We start from the raw sequence: 15,568 nt of genomic DNA on the forward strand, positions 1-15,568 counted from the left end.
TGCCTCATAGCGTAGTTGGTGGAGTAAGCAAGCTGGTACTTGGAAAGGGCTTAGAATAGTGCCGGTCACATTATGAACATGTACTAAATGCCAGGTAATATTATTTTCTCATTTTATTTTTTAAATTTTACTTGCAAACCACTAAGCAAGACCTTGCCATGGCTTTGTGCTTGGTACATGGAGTCTGATCTCAGACATATGAGGAACCAGTGAAGTGAAGGCCTGAGGCCTGCACTGGGCTTGAGCGTGAGTGCGGCATGTCCCCAAAGGCTGTGGAACACCGGAACAGAGGCTATAACCTGAGAAGGGGCAACTTTTGAGGGAAATATCCAGGTGGATAGCAGGGCGGACCACTCCTATCAGTCATTAGTCTGAATGGGCTTGGCAGAGAAGGAGAATCTAAGTACAAAAGCTGGGGCCCAGGAGGACAGAGATCTGATAAGAGAGAAAGATTGAAGAAGAGGGTAGAATTTCAGGTACAGCCTGGGGCACTGTGCCTTTGGCCTGAGTTGTGAGCAGGCTGCATCCACATGTGAGCTCCAGGAATCAGAATGGTAGCTCCAGGCAGCAGATCCTTCCTGGTCAGGTATAGGCCTTTCAAGTTTGATGTCTCACAGGTTGGAGTGCTGGACAAGGGGAGGTCTCAGCCATTAGTGGGGTTCCTGTATGCCTGTCGCCGCCCTTCCCCTGAGAATCAGGGTTCTTTTGACTCCAGCCCTCCCTCCCTCTGGGAAAAAACAAATAACTGGGCTTGAGGCCACTTCTAACCCCACGGGCTGAGGTGGCTGATATCCAGGTGAGAAACAGGACGGCACACTTTTACTCCCATTGTCTTGTGTTTTCATCAGGTGACAAGTCTCGAATACATTTATATGCCTAGCTGAGACTTAGAGCAGCAAGAGAGTATTAATTATTATGGAGTGGCAAGACTCAGTCTCCCCTTCTCATACAATCTCTTTAGGCCTCCAGCTCTTCATTTTCGCACCGCCCTCCTGGTGATTTTTCACTGAGGACTCTAAGCCTGGAATCCTGCTTTGGTTGAAAGTGGTTGTTATTAGATGCAGTTTTCTTCATTTCTTCTTTTCCATCTTATCAGTGGTTGGAAGGGTTGCATCTGGAGTTTTTTTGGGTTTTTTTCCCCATCTGGAGTTTTTATGTGAGCTTTCCTCTATTTAGTTACTTTTGCCATCTGATTAATGTTGAACATGTGGGAGGAGTGCAGGAGTCAGATGATAAACAAGATAAGACAAGATAATTGCCAACGGAAATAAACTGAGGAGTTAACCAACAACATGGTAAGACTAACACATGTAGTGACCAGAGTATATAATTTATTAAAAGTTGACTGTGTGCCAGGTATAATGGCTAATGGCTTTATATGGATTCTCACTTAATCCTCATAAATAATACTGTAAGATAGGTACCATTGTCTCCATTTTCAAGGGGAGCAAGATGAGCTACCTTCCTAACTTCTCTAGTACTGACAGAGTACTAGTACTGGCATTTGAAAGCTTGACTCTAAAGCCTTTGCATTTAGCTAATTTGCGTTAATGCAAATTCCATGAACATGAGGGAGTTTATCCATCTCTTTTACTATGTGTCTCTGGTACTTGGAACAGTACCAGGTGCATAGACGCTCAGTACATATTTGTTGGGTGAATGAATAAAGAGATAAACTCTCCTGGAGTCAGCATATTTCTAAAACCATTCCCTTTTATCTTTAAAGTTTACCAGATTCTCTTCTACCTATCTTCTCCTTCTGTCCTCAAAAAATAATCACTTTTATCCCAAGAGTATGCAAGTCCCCCAAATATTTATAGGCTCATTCCTTTCTTTGTTCAATAAATGTTTCCTCAGCACCTACTATGTGCAGAGCACTGTGCGTGGCCCTGTGTGAAGCAAATATTGAGGTAATGAGGTGGAGTCTGATCTTGGAGCCACATTGTGAACAAAGATAAGGTTATTCCTTGCTGGCACATTCTAGAAGAATCCATATACAGGTCAGTAACCTCTTCTTGAGGCAGACATAAGTGCTTAGGGATTTGGGGCTAATTATCTCTGTTGGGTAGAATTAAAAAGTAAGCATCTGTGTCAATAATCTAGCAAAGCTTGGCCTGTGTTTGGCCCTGATTGGCCATCTAAGTGGCAGATCTTTTGATTTTGTTAGGAACGTAGGAGCAAATGTCTCACATCACTGACAGACTTTGAGGTTTGACCTAAAGCTCTGGCTGTTTTTTAGGCTCCTGAATAAGAGGTGATGTTTTCAGATTTTAAAAGGAAGTATTTTTCCCTTCTCTTTTCTCCCCTGTTCTTTCTGAAAAGCTTGAAATTTTTTCTGTACTTTTTAAAACAGGCTAAGACTTAGATTTTTCTAGCAGACACTGCAAATTTCCTTTATAAATCTTGCAAAAGTAAACTTCCTCTTCTAACAGGAAAGTGGGAGTCATGAAAGCCAGGAGCAGATAGTGGAGACACTTTGTGGGTGACTGGAGCTTGGCTAATCCTTGGGGTTACCTGGCCTCCTTTTCCCCTTTTGCTTTTCATGGAATGGGCAGCAACCTCAACCAGTAGCATTTTCCTGTAGTAACATTTGTAGGACAGTTTTGGCAAGGGGAATTGGCTTCTGCTCATGAGCTATGAAGACGGTTGTAAGTGACATCTGAGATCGTAGATGGAGACTTTGCTGGAGCAGCGACTGCATGCTTCCGGCCAGGGAAGTGCAGCTTCCCCTCCTTGCTCTTGTGGGATTAACGTATTACTAAACACAGCTTTCTCCTGGGGGCAGAAGACTAGGAGTCTATGATGAAGCACTTTTTTTCTGGGCATTCTTATCCTCTGAGACTAAGTAGTCATTTGATTGAAAACCTAGCATCATTAATGAAATTTCCCTTTAATTCCGAGTCTCTCAGAGGCTGGGCTACCTAGCAAACTCTTATTTTATAAGTCAGAATAAATCTAGTGTATAAATAAGAATTATAGGTCCACAGTCCTTTACTCAAGGCCCCTTGTATTTCAGAATTTAGAAATTTCAAGAGTTTAGAAAGATGACATACTACATCTACTGTAATTTATAAAACATCTCAGTGGGTCAAGAGTAGCACCCCTGGATCCCCATAATCAAATATATACATTAACGTTTCTGTAGCAGAAAGAATGGATATTCACACTAAGTGGGATAGATAAAGACTATAAATAGCCCCTCATCATTTCAGGAAAGGTATTGCCACAAAATGAGTTAGGGAGAAGAGCTTAAGATTTTCAGAGCTTTGGGGCTACTGGAACTGTGGATAAGAGGTTGCAGATATGTGGGAGAACAAAGTACTTTTAGCTGCTTGAAGTATCTCAGAAACTTCTCTTGACATACAATTGACATGTTTATTATTGATACTATTTTCTCCTAATAAAAGCTAGCCCAAAAGGATTTACTAGTAATCATTTGTGCTTTATAAAGAAGACATTTTTAAAAGTAGTTTATAATTTCAAGTGTATGTGGATTGTCCAGTGAACCCTCGTTGATTGGCCTAGCTGAACAGATGAAAAGTCGGATTTACACAAGGCTGCCCAATGCAACCTCCAGGCACTCTGTGCGGTCGTTCACCTTCCACCCCCAGGCATCCTTTGCCCTGTTTTTCAGGCTGCAGCTTAAATTATGCCTTTTTCACAATGCCTTCTCCAGTGTCTCAGACAACACTGATCTTCTCTGACTACCTATTTTTCCTAAAATCCTACTGTATTATGTGAATTTCAATCATTGTTTTATGTGCATTTATAAGCTTTGCTTCCCCTGCAAGATGATAAGCCCCTCGAAGGACAGGAACTACATTGCAAACTTCATCTGTCTCCCCTTGTCACAGTGTTTCTGTAAGGTGATAAGGGAAACTTCGCAAAATAGGAGTTTTGGAGTCAAGTAAATTTGAAAAATGCTGTGTAATTTGTTCCCCTCTCAGAGATTTGCAATTCATATTGACCTTTTAAAGGCTCTAATGGTCTTTCTGTAAAGAAACCTTTAGCCTTTTCAGCCTTGTTTTTCCCATACGTATTTGATCTCAGAACTTCCCTTTCCACTAAGAATATCCTGCCTATCTTTGTGTTCTGCTCATGTGCTCTATAGTAATTAGAACTGGACTTATTCAGGGTACTCAGTAAGTGATTGTTAATCGACTGGTGAAGCATTCCCTCTTTCTTGTTTATTCTATATATTTAATTAATAGAGCCCTTTCCATTGAAAATGCCAAGATAAATGTGCCTTCATTTATAGCAAAATGAATTCTAAATTTATGAGGTCATGACATTTTACCATATTCAGTTTTTTGGGTTTTATCTCAGTAGTCCTTAACCTGTAAGTAGTGCTTAACCTGTAAGTAGTGCTGACCGTGGCCATTTACCATAAGCCCTGTACTAACTGTAAGGCCACAAGAGACACCCCTGTCATTTCAGGAAGTTGTTTTCTAACTACAGTTGAAATTTACAGAGATATAGGCTGGGGATGGGTGTGGAGTTTCCATGGTGGGTGGGAGGAGAAGTGACACTTCTGCAGTTTTATTTTCCAAACTCAGCACCCAAGTTTTTCTTCCCCTATTGTGTGCTTATTAGACAAGGCAGTTATTGTCATACACAGTACATAGAATCTGCCTGCTGTGAGCCCATCTTAGTTTAGAATATAGAGACCTTCCTCCGATCCTAAGAGGTAGATTCCATGAAAGAGGTGCACCACAGGATCAGTGATTTGTAATTTGACATGGCGGCCTTTATTTTCTTTAAAATTAATATCTTTTATTTAAATAAACAGTTTGCAAAGCAGTTTTACAGAAATCTCATTGAATCTTCAGTCATCTTTGAAGAACATGGTTTAGGTATTTGTATTTATCCCATTTTATTTTATTTTATTTTATTTATTTTATTTTATTTTTAAAAGATGACTGCTAAGGGGATCTGAACCCTTAACTTGGTGTTGTCAGCACCACGTTCTCCCAAGTGAGCGCGGCCATCCCTATATTGGATCCCAACCCATGGCCTTGGTGTTACCAGCACCTCACTCTCCTGAGTGAGCCACAGGCCAGCCCCTCTATCCCATTTTATAAATGAACAAACTGAGGCTGTGACTTTGAGGCTGTGACTTACTTAAAGTCACACTGTCACCACTCCTTTGATCCTGTAAATTAGATTGGGCTGTATGCATGTTCTTGCTGGCTCAATAAGGAAAGTTGCAAATGCCAGCTAGCATCCTTCCTCACCCCATCTCACCTTCTAACAGAGGAAAAGGGGAAATTAGTGGGAAATGTCAGCTGTGATGACTTCAGGCTATGCCTACGAGTGACTGTCTTGCCTCAGGGATATTTAAGCGATGATGCTCCTTCTTGGTCTGAGGCCCATGCAGATTTGGCATGCTTTTTGGCCTTATTCTTGGCATTTGGCACCCGCGTGGTTTTTGGCTTCACCTTCAGCCTTAGCTGTTTTTCTCCTGTTCTATTAGGTAAGGATTTCCTGCTCCTTACCTTAGATTCCTGTGCTCTTCTTAGCCCCTCTGCTGCTGTAGCTCAGTCCTCTTCCAAGACCAGGCAAGGTTCAGACGCTAGCAGGAAGAGGTGGAGGAGCGAGGACTTAAACTCAGATCTTGTGATTCCAAGACTGGTTCTCTTTTGCCCTGCACCCCGCAGCTGCCTGCTCACTGCCATGTGACAGGCTCTGCTCCAGCCAGAACCTACAAGGAGCCCAGATGATGGAAAGAGTCTTTCTTTCAAGGACTTTGATAAGGAAGGAAATTTATCAGTGAAGAGAGGTTTTGAGGAAAGAAAACCAGTTTGAGATAACAAATAAACTAAAGAGCTTTTCGGTCTGTTGTTTTTCTGTTTGCTTCTGCCCCCTAGAGGTGAATAATCCATGATTAGAAATGTGTGTCCTGAAAGGAAATGTTTGGAATAAAATACAATCATGCATTGCTTAATGATGGGGATGCGTTCTGAGAAATGCGTCAGGCGATTTTGTCATTGTGCAAAAGGGTATTATGAAAGGGAACAGCAAAGAATTTACGTATTTTCTACATTGGCCGCGGGTTGCATGAGTATGGGCTCTTTAGTTATGTTACTAAGTCTCTCTGTGCCTCACTTTCCTCATCTGTTAAATGGGGATTACAATAGTACCACCCCTGCAAAGTTATGAAAATTAAGTTACAGGCAGGGATCGTGCCTGGCACTCAGCAAGGACTCAGTGTTAGCTACCTGTTATTAATGATTGTTTCGTTATAGAGATGGGTGGGAATCACTTAAAAATGTACGAATTCTGAAGTAGACAACAACCCTTTCACTTGAGGGTCAGTCCTAATGTATCAAATGCTTGGATTTTTTTTTTTTAAATTATTTTTTTATTGACACGTAATAATCGTACATATTTATGGGCTACAGTGTGACGTTTCAATACATGTAATTGGCAAAACTTTCAAAATCCTCTCTTCTTGCTAATTTGAAATATATATTATTGTTAACCATAGTCACCTCACTGTGTATTGTAACACTGGAGCTAATTCCTCCTTTCTACCTGTAACTTGGTACCCATTGACCAACCTCTGTCTATCCTTCCCTCCTCCCTACCCTTCCCAGCCTGTGGCAACCACAAGTCTACTCTTTACTTCTACGAGATCAACTGTTTTTGATTCCACAATTGAGTGAGAACATATGGTATTTGTCTTTTTGTGCCTGGCTCACTTCATTCAACATAATGACCTCCAGTTCCATCCATGTTGCTGCAAATGACAGGATTTCATTTTTTTTTTTTTTTTATGGCAGAATAGTATTCCATTGAGTAAATATACTGCATATTCTTTATCCATTCACCTGTCAATGGAGACAGGCTGACTCCATATCTTGGCAATTGTGAATAGTGCTGCAGTAAACATGGATGTGCAGATATCTCTTCAACATACTAATTTTGTTTCCTTTGGATATATTCCCAGTAGTGGGATTGCTTGATCACATAGGAGTTCTATTTTTGATTTTTTGAGGAATCTCCATACTGTTTTCCATAATGGCTATACTAATTTACATTCCCACCAATAGTGTATGAGTTCCTCTTCCTCCATGTCCTCACCAGCATTTGGTTTTTTTGTCTTTTTGATAACATTGGCTTTCTATCATAAAGGTCTGAGCTACCTTTGGGAGGGTCACCCCATGGGTAAGCTAGGCACTCCTTCTCCACGTATTTTGCAGTAGGTTTGTTTACACCAGCATTACCACAGACATGTGAGTAAAGTGTTGGTGGCTACAGTGTCGCTAGGTGATAGGAAATTTTCAGCTCCATTATGATCTTATGGGACTACTGTCTTATATGTGGTCCATCGTTGACCAAAACATCATTATGTGATGGATAACTGTAGCAGTGATGCAACTGGAGTTCTAGTCCACATTCTCTTGTTGTACTGTTCTGGTTTAAGCCTGTGTATGATCCTGGGTATTGAAGCCTTGCATATACCCTCAGAGGAGATGGCTAGGGGACAGTGTGGCTAGGCCTTTTATACCACACAGAGATCTTATGAGGGCAAGTGAGTTATTTAATAGGTTATCAGCAACCTTTCTTCATAATGATGCTTGTTGATTATAGGTCTAAAGAGATTGGCACCTTGTTTGTATCTCATGATATAATATTACATGATATACATGTTATAATACATGATATAATATTTTATTACATGATATTATATTACATTATATAATGATATAATTAATCATGATTAAAATATTTCATTTTTTTCCCACTTTTTACATGATATAATATTTCTTTTTTTTTTTTTTTCACTTTTTAATGATGGGCCAGGCAAAGGAGAAAAGTAAGTAGCCTAACTATAGTCTTAAGTGATGATGATTATTTTTCCCTTTTCCTGACAGGAGAGGTCAAGGGACGTACCTGGTGAATTATTTATCTAACAATGTGTAACAAATCACTCCAAAATTTAGTGGCTTGAAACAACAATACTTATTTATAAATTATATAAATTTATAAATTATGTCTCTCCCAGTCTCTTTTGGTCAGGAATTTAGGAGTGGCTTAGCTGGGCCCTTCTGGCTCAGAGTCTTTCATGAGGTTGTGGTCAGATGTCAGTTGGCGTCATCTGAAGGCTTGATTGGGATAGGAGGATCTGCTTCTAAGGTGGTTCACTCACATGGCTGGGAAGCTGATGCTGGCTTTTGGTGGGAGGCTGCAGTTCACGTGTGCCTCTCCACAGCCTGCTTGGTGATTCTTATGACACGGTAGCTCACATCCCCCAGAGCAAGCCGTTCCAAAGAGAGAAAGAAAGAGCAGGTGGAAGCTGTATCCTGTTTATGATCTAGCTTTGGTAATCACATAGTATCACTTCTGCCACATACCATTTATTAGAAATGAGTTACCAAGCCTGGTCCACATTCAAGGGGAGGACAATTATACTCTACCTCTTTTAAGAGACATATGACAAAGAATTTGTGGACATATATATTTTTTAATTTTTAGAAATTTATTTTTTAATTGTACCTGTTTATGGGGTACAGTATGATGTTTCAAAATGTGTGTGCATCATATAATGATCAAATCAAGTTAGTATGTTCATCACCTAAACATTTATTATTTCTTTGTGGTAATAACATTCAAGATCCTCTTTTTAGCTATCTTGAAATATATAATACAGTATTATTAGTTGTAGTCACTCTACTCTGTAATAGAACACCAGAATTTATTCTTCCTGTCTAACTGTAACTTTGTACCCATTGACCAACCTCTCCCATCCCTCTGCCTCCACCATATCTGTAGGATATGGGGCCACAATTAAACCTAAGACTGACCAGAAAGTTCTACTATGTGAATATGTGCAGATATTGCTCATAGGCTGAGTAAGTTAAATTTAGAACAATCAGGCCAACTCCCACTTGTCCAGTAGCTAGTTATTGCAGCTTTTTGTTTACCCAAGGCGATGTTTTTTTTGTTTTTTCATACATTTTATCCTTTTCCTGTTTCCTGCTGAGAATTCAGAAGAGAAATTGAGATTGTTCACTCTGACTTGTATAGTTTATTTGTGGTTGATAAAGTCTGCTGGGCAAGAAGGCTGAAACTATTGATTGAAGCTGTGAGTCTTTGAGTTATTTGTGACTATCTATACTTCATGCTGTTCCCATTTGGTGTAGAGAGTTGAGAATTTGGAGTGAACCGTTATGGGGTGCCTTCAGTTATTTTTCTTGATCTTTTTCAGTGATGCCTAAACTAGTGTGAGATGGGCCCCTTTATTTCTTGGTGCAAGTTATATCTGCTATAATTATTACTGTTTGGTTTGGGGTGAATGCAGTGGTAGACTTGTGGAAGACCATGCCCCAGAGGAGGAAGAAAGGTGGGCACCTAGTGACGAGACGTGGAAACAAATCCAGAGAAGTGGACTAAGTTTGCGTGACAACCTGAGTTGGAATATGCTTGTTTGGTTTCTGGGCTTAGGACAGAGCAATTTTTCTGCCCTGTGAATGGACTAAGAATTAGAGGCATCCCTCAGATAAGGAACAGAAATGTAATGGATGGCTCAAAAGGTTGTGGAATTTTTGAATGAGGAGGAGAAAGAAGTCTCTCTTTGCTATCGAAAAGATATAACACGATTCAGGAGGCTGTGTTTATTCCCTCAATGAAGGCAGATTGAGCAGATGAGAAAAAAGTAGATTTGGTAGTTTCTAGGGTTCCAAGGCCATAGAACCTTCTAGAAGAGGGACAAAAAGATCTTAAACAAGGAAATAGTAATTAATACTTTTTGAGAACCAAGAGCTTTGTCTTTTTTGATCCTTCCAGCAGTCTCGTAAGGCGGGTGTCATCACTTCCATGTAAAGCTGGGGAAACCCATTTCCTTAAGGTCGTGCAGCCCGAGGTGTGATAAGATCAGCATTAGAAGGCAGGCACGTCTGACTTAGTTTGCTCTTCCCACTACCATACACTGCCTCTTGAGGCAGAGTCCATCCAGGATTCCTGGAAACTAGGAGAAGACTTCTTGGGGGCACTGTAGGGAATCTTGGCCAAGTCTCCTGCTGCTCAGTCATAGGTCACACTGGGAATCAGGTCCTGAGAGGAAATGGGGAGTCTGGAACTGGTCACACCCAGGGGCCTCCACATTAGCCCACAGCAGGTGGAGATGAGGGAACTTGTGAACTGTGCCACCCTTTCTGCAGCCATGTGGATCGTGCTCTACAAATGCATCCATCCCCATGTACTCTTGTGTCCCATTATTTTGAGAAATAGCCTTTTGAAAAATCCTAACTTTTTTTTTGTTTGAAAAGAAAAATGCTTTGTTATTCCTTCGGTTTGATTGGACTCTCATGGGTTAAGTCTACATCTGTGGCCAGCTGTTGTGGGGGCTTCGAGGAACAGTTGTAGCAGGGGATAGATTGTAACTGGGAACCTGGGACATGAAAGTCACATCTTTCATGTTTCATGTTGATTCTGTCTTTCCTGCTCAGTTCTCAGGACCTTCAAAATATTATACAAAAGCAGAAATAGACAAGTAGTGTTCATGGCTAGGGTTCCTATCTAGTTCCTCTGAGCTTTGCTCACTCACGTGTTGTTTTCTGTGTTTGTTTATATTCTCCAGAGGTTCTTCGAGACACCTTCATTTCCTTGGGCTATACAGTCCAATGTTTCTTGTATCTGAGTATGGACAGTCTGATCCAGATTCTTCACCAAGTGGCCTGTATGCCCCAACACCAAGACTACAACAGCTTTGTGTGTGTCCTGGTGAGCCGAGGAAACTCTCAGAGCATTTTTGGTGTGGATAAGACTCACTCAGGCTTCCCCTTGCATCAGATCAGGAGGATGTTCATGGGAGATAAATGCCCTTTTCTCATAGGGAAGCCAAAGCTCTTTTTTATTCAGAACTATGTGGGGTCACAGGGCCAGCTGGAGGACAGCAGCCTCCTGGAGGTAGATGGGCCCTCAGCGAACAATGTGGAATCCAAGGCACGGCAGCCTGGGCCCTGCACGGTTCACCGAGAAGCCGACTTCTTCTGGAGCCTGTGCACAGCGGACGTGTCCCTCCTGGAGCAGTCCCCCAGCTCACCATCCATGTACCTGCAGTGCCTCTCCCAGAAACTAAGGAAAGAAAGGTGAGCTACCCAGGAGGTGGCCGATCCTGGACCACTTGTGTATTTTCCTGCTACCAACATGGGCGTCACCACTGTGGCAGGTTTAATGCCTTTCTTTTCAGGGAGGAAAAGGGATTTTTCTTTGCCAATTGGGATTGCCTGAGGAGTATGAGATAGACTCAGCACACTTTATTAACACTTTGTGTTATCAATTTGTAGTTTGGATATTTTTCCTCAAAATTAAGACATTTTTTAATTGTTTTTCTTATTACAAAAGCAGTACATACTTTTTTTGTTTTTTTCTTTTTGCTGGTTGATACAGGGATCAAACTTTGGACCTTGGTGTTATCAGCACCATGCTCTAATCAAATACATCTTATAAAAAGAAATTATAAAATATAGATGCTGACAGCAGAATTTAACAAGCATTTATAATCTTCTTATTAGAACCAACCTCTGTTAACCAAATCTTTGTGTATGGCCTTCCAGATTTTTTTTTTTAATCTTCGCACAATCATATATAATATGTATTTGAAACTATTACTTTATTACCTGCTTTTAGTTTATTTAATGGTAGATCACAAATATTTTTGCCCATCAGTGGTCACATTTCTACAGCATCATTTTAATGTCTTCACTATCTTAATTTACTTGATCAATCTTTAATTGTTGGTTCATGTTTTGCTTTCACACAAAGAATTTGTTAAACATCTTTGCAGCTCAATATTTGTGTTTATCTTTAATTGTTTTCTTGGAGGAAATTCCCAGAAGTGGAATTACTGTGTCAGTGAGCATGCATTTTTCAAGCCTTGGATGCATCTTACCAAATTGTCTTTTAGGATAGTTATACCAGCTTTCTGTGAATATGGCTGTGTCCCTGAATTTTCAGCAACACTGCATGCTCTTTTATTTCCCCAAGTTTTGACAATTTGATAGGTGAAAAATGGCATTTGACTGTTGAGGTCTTGCAAGTCTTTGTTATATAAACATTTTTGATGTTTATTGGCAAGAATAGTTTTCTTGGGAATACGTTGTCCCGGTTTCCATTTAAGTTGAGTGAAAGCCACAATGTACCTCAAGTATAAAATTAACTGGCCTTTTTCAGTCATCCCCTAATTATAATTTACAATGATGCTTCTGAGCCACCTGTCAAATGCATTCTGGGTTGTAGCTCTGAGGACTCCAGGAATAAATCTCATAGCCTTCTCTCCTCCACCCCGTCAGTGGCTCAGCGGGAGGGGGAGGGCTATAGAAGAAGCGACCCCGCCTTCTAAGGTAGATGCTCCATGGACTTGTGGTATTGGCCTTTTACATCCATCCCACATTTGCATAGGCCATCCAGGTTGGTTATCATCTGGCTGGTGTGTTCCCAGAGTAAAACTTAGCTGCTTCTTGGGGGAGGGAACTGTGGCCATTGGGCTAGAGTGCTGCACACTGGTTTGGATCATTTACTAAGCAGCTTGTGAAGCATTTAGAAAGGAACAGTTTCAAGGCACTTTCACATCTGTTGGCTAATTTCTCCCTAATGACAATCTGTCTGCTCTTTGATATTTGCATAGCATTAAATCTTGCCTTTCCTGTTTCCTCCAGAAATCGCCCGCTCCTGGATCTGCACCTTGAACTCAACAGCTACATATATGATTGGAACAGCAGAGTTTCTGCTAAGGAGAAGTACTATGTCTGGCTGCAGCATACTCTGAGAAAGAAACTTATCCTATCTTACACATGAAAATCCAACACCCTTTTTTAGCCCTTTCTAGAGAGAGAATGGTTTCCAGGCACGTGTGTATGTGGATGATATGGTGGAAATGACCCTCGTCCTTGAGGAATGCTTGAGTGGAAATCATGTTTGAACTATAGCCTCCAAGGTGAAGGTATTGGTGTCTATTTCTAAAATAGCAGGCCAGGTCAGGCTTGGGGAGGAAAAGGTTTTGAAAGTTTAAAAATCTCAGGAGTGTGTTACTCGATTAACAGAACTAACAATTGAGTAAACCAGAGCTACAGAAATAAGCATCTAGTATGCTTGCAATTAGCCTGTTGGTATCCATTTCCCATATAGAAAAGTAAAATGAAAATACAGAGCACTGAAATCAGAACATAACAAGCCCTTATAATCTTACATTATAAACAACTACAGTTAACCAAAACCTTATGTATTGTCTTACAGAATTTTTTCTATACACAAGATCTGAATATAAAATGGGGTCTATGTCCATTTGGGCAGCTAATAACAAATTACTATAGACTGAGTAGCTTAAACAACAAACATCTATTTCTCATAGTTCTGGAGGCTGGGAAGTCCAAGATCAAGGTGCCAGCAGATCTGGTGACTGGTGAGAGCCCATGTCCAGGTTTACAGATGGCTGTCTTCTTGTTGTGTCCTCACATGGCAGACAGCAGACATAGGAGAAGCAAGCTCTTTTGTGTCTCTTCTTAATTCTATTCATGAGGGGCCCACCCTCATGATCTAATTACCTCCCAAAGGCCCCACCTCTTGATACTATTACGTTGGAGATTAGGATAGCAACATTTGAATTTTAGGAGGACATAAACATTCAATTTGTAACAGTGACCTTATGATCCAGAATTTGTCCATTTGTTGAGGGACTCGTGGCATTTTATACCTTTTTTCCTCCAATTTGATGGCCTGATGTGTAAAAAGAGCATTGTTTAAAATATCACTTCAAGTTGTTTTATTATTATTTATTTTTATATTTTTGTAAAGTTGGTTTTAACTGCTTATGTCTGTGTATTTGTGTATGTTTTTTTTTTTTTTTTTTTTTAATTTTATTTTGTCGATATACATTGTGGCTGATTATTGCTCCCCATCACCAAAACCTCCCTCCCGTCTCCCTCCCCCCCTCCCCCCCAACAGTGTCCTTTCTGTTTGCTTGTCGTATCAACTTCAAATAATTGTGGTTGTTATATCTTCTCCCCCCCCCCCCCCGGTTATGTGTGTGTGTGTGTGTGTGTGTGTGTGTGTGAATTTATATATTAATTTTTAGCTCCCACCAATAAGTGAGAACATGTGGTATTTCTCTTTCTGTGCTTGACTTGTTTCACTTAATATAATTCTCTCAAGGTCCATCCACGTTGTTGCAAATGGCAGTATTTCATTCGTTTTTTATTTGTGTATGTTTTGTCATGATTATGTAACAGAGTGAAAGGGACAGTTTCTTTCTCTTTTTTTTATTTTTTATTTTTTATTTATTTATTTTTTAAAATTTTTTTTAAAGATGACCAGTAAGGGGATCTCAACCCTTGGCTTGGTGTTGTCAGCACCACACTCAGCCAGTGAGCTAACCGGCCATCCCTATATAGGACCCGAACCTGTGGCCTTGGTGTTATCAGCACCGCACTCTACCGAGTGAGCCACGGGCCGGCCCTGAAAGGGACAGTTTCAGTTTCTGAAAAGAGTGGAAGGGACAGTTTTCAGACACCATAAGCAATTATTCCTAATTTCAAACTTATTTTGCTGTTGTTGTTTTAATGAGTGCAAGACTTCTGAGGGTGTCTTTACACTTAATCTTTGCTTAGAGGTGCTTAGAGTGATGGGTATGCATTGGCTCATGAATCCAAATCCCATGCTAATTATTACAGAAGGAAACTGTTTGAGAGGGATCTTAATGAAGAGGCAGTTTTGTTAGCCTTCTAAGTCCCATCCAGACCAGGTGACAAGCATTTTCTCTTTATTCTGGTTCTTATTACTAACCAAAACAGCATCTTGCTCTTGCTTTTGGAGTAGAACGATTGCCGCTTTTGCAAGTAACTTGCCTTAAAATGCCATTGTAACCCAGACACAACCAGGCATGCTGCTGCTGCTGCCGGGGGACCCCATGGGGGTCCTGAGATGTGAAGCTGGGGGAAGCTGAACCCAGCTGCAACCAGGTAAAGGGCACATCAAAAACACCATTTCCGCATGGGTAGCCCACCATAGCCACTGCAGTTGCCACGGCTGCTGCAAAAGTGGCTAGTCTAGCAGTAGTCATAGCCACTATGCAGATGGCACATCAGACACTTGACTACATTGACACAAGGGAAAGTCACCAGTAGAGACCAAAAAATAGAAAGGAGATCCTCTCTGTCTACAAAGCACACTCAGAGAATAGAAGCATCTGCTCTACGGTAATAGTGGGGACCTGAACACACCTCTCTCAGTACTGGACAGATCATCTAGGCAACAAATCAACAGAGAAACAGTTAAGCTATCAGAAGGAGAGAGAAAATCTATGGTTATTAGAGAGGGGAGGGGAAGAGGAGGGGGAGAGATTGGATAAAGGGCTATTTTATATATGAAAAAAATACCATTGTAGCATCTGCTTTAATCCCAAAGTGCAGATATATAGAAGCAGCATAGTAATTATTTATATTACTTTTTATTTTTATGTATTTTATATATATTACTGAGATAATTTGTGAATAAAACTTGACAAGTTTAACAAATTAAATTTCTGTATGTAAATATTGATGATAAATTTAATCAGACACTTTATTCA

The 15,568-nt window shown here is 40.5% G+C and overlaps 1 protein-coding gene across 12 annotated transcripts in view; it reads left to right on the plus strand.

Moving 5' to 3' along the window:
• Window positions 1-13,753, plus strand: part of CFLAR (CASP8 and FADD like apoptosis regulator) — a 45,986-nt gene extending 32,233 nt beyond the window's left edge. For all 12 annotated transcript variants that reach the window (XM_063109773.1, XM_063109725.1, XM_063109706.1 and 9 more), the window contains 2 exons: window positions 10,583-11,093; window positions 12,663-13,753. In XM_063109773.1, coding sequence (XP_062965843.1) covers window positions 10,583-11,093; window positions 12,663-12,801 — 650 coding nt within the window. In that variant the 3' untranslated portion in view covers window positions 12,802-13,753. The remainder of the gene's footprint in view (window positions 1-10,582; window positions 11,094-12,662) is intronic.
• Window positions 13,754-15,568: the final 1,815 nt, after the last annotated feature.

This window comes from Cynocephalus volans, chromosome 1, assembly GCF_027409185.1.
Source record: "Cynocephalus volans isolate mCynVol1 chromosome 1, mCynVol1.pri, whole genome shotgun sequence".
In the NCBI taxonomy this organism is placed as follows: Eukaryota; Metazoa; Chordata; class Mammalia; order Dermoptera; family Cynocephalidae; genus Cynocephalus; species Cynocephalus volans.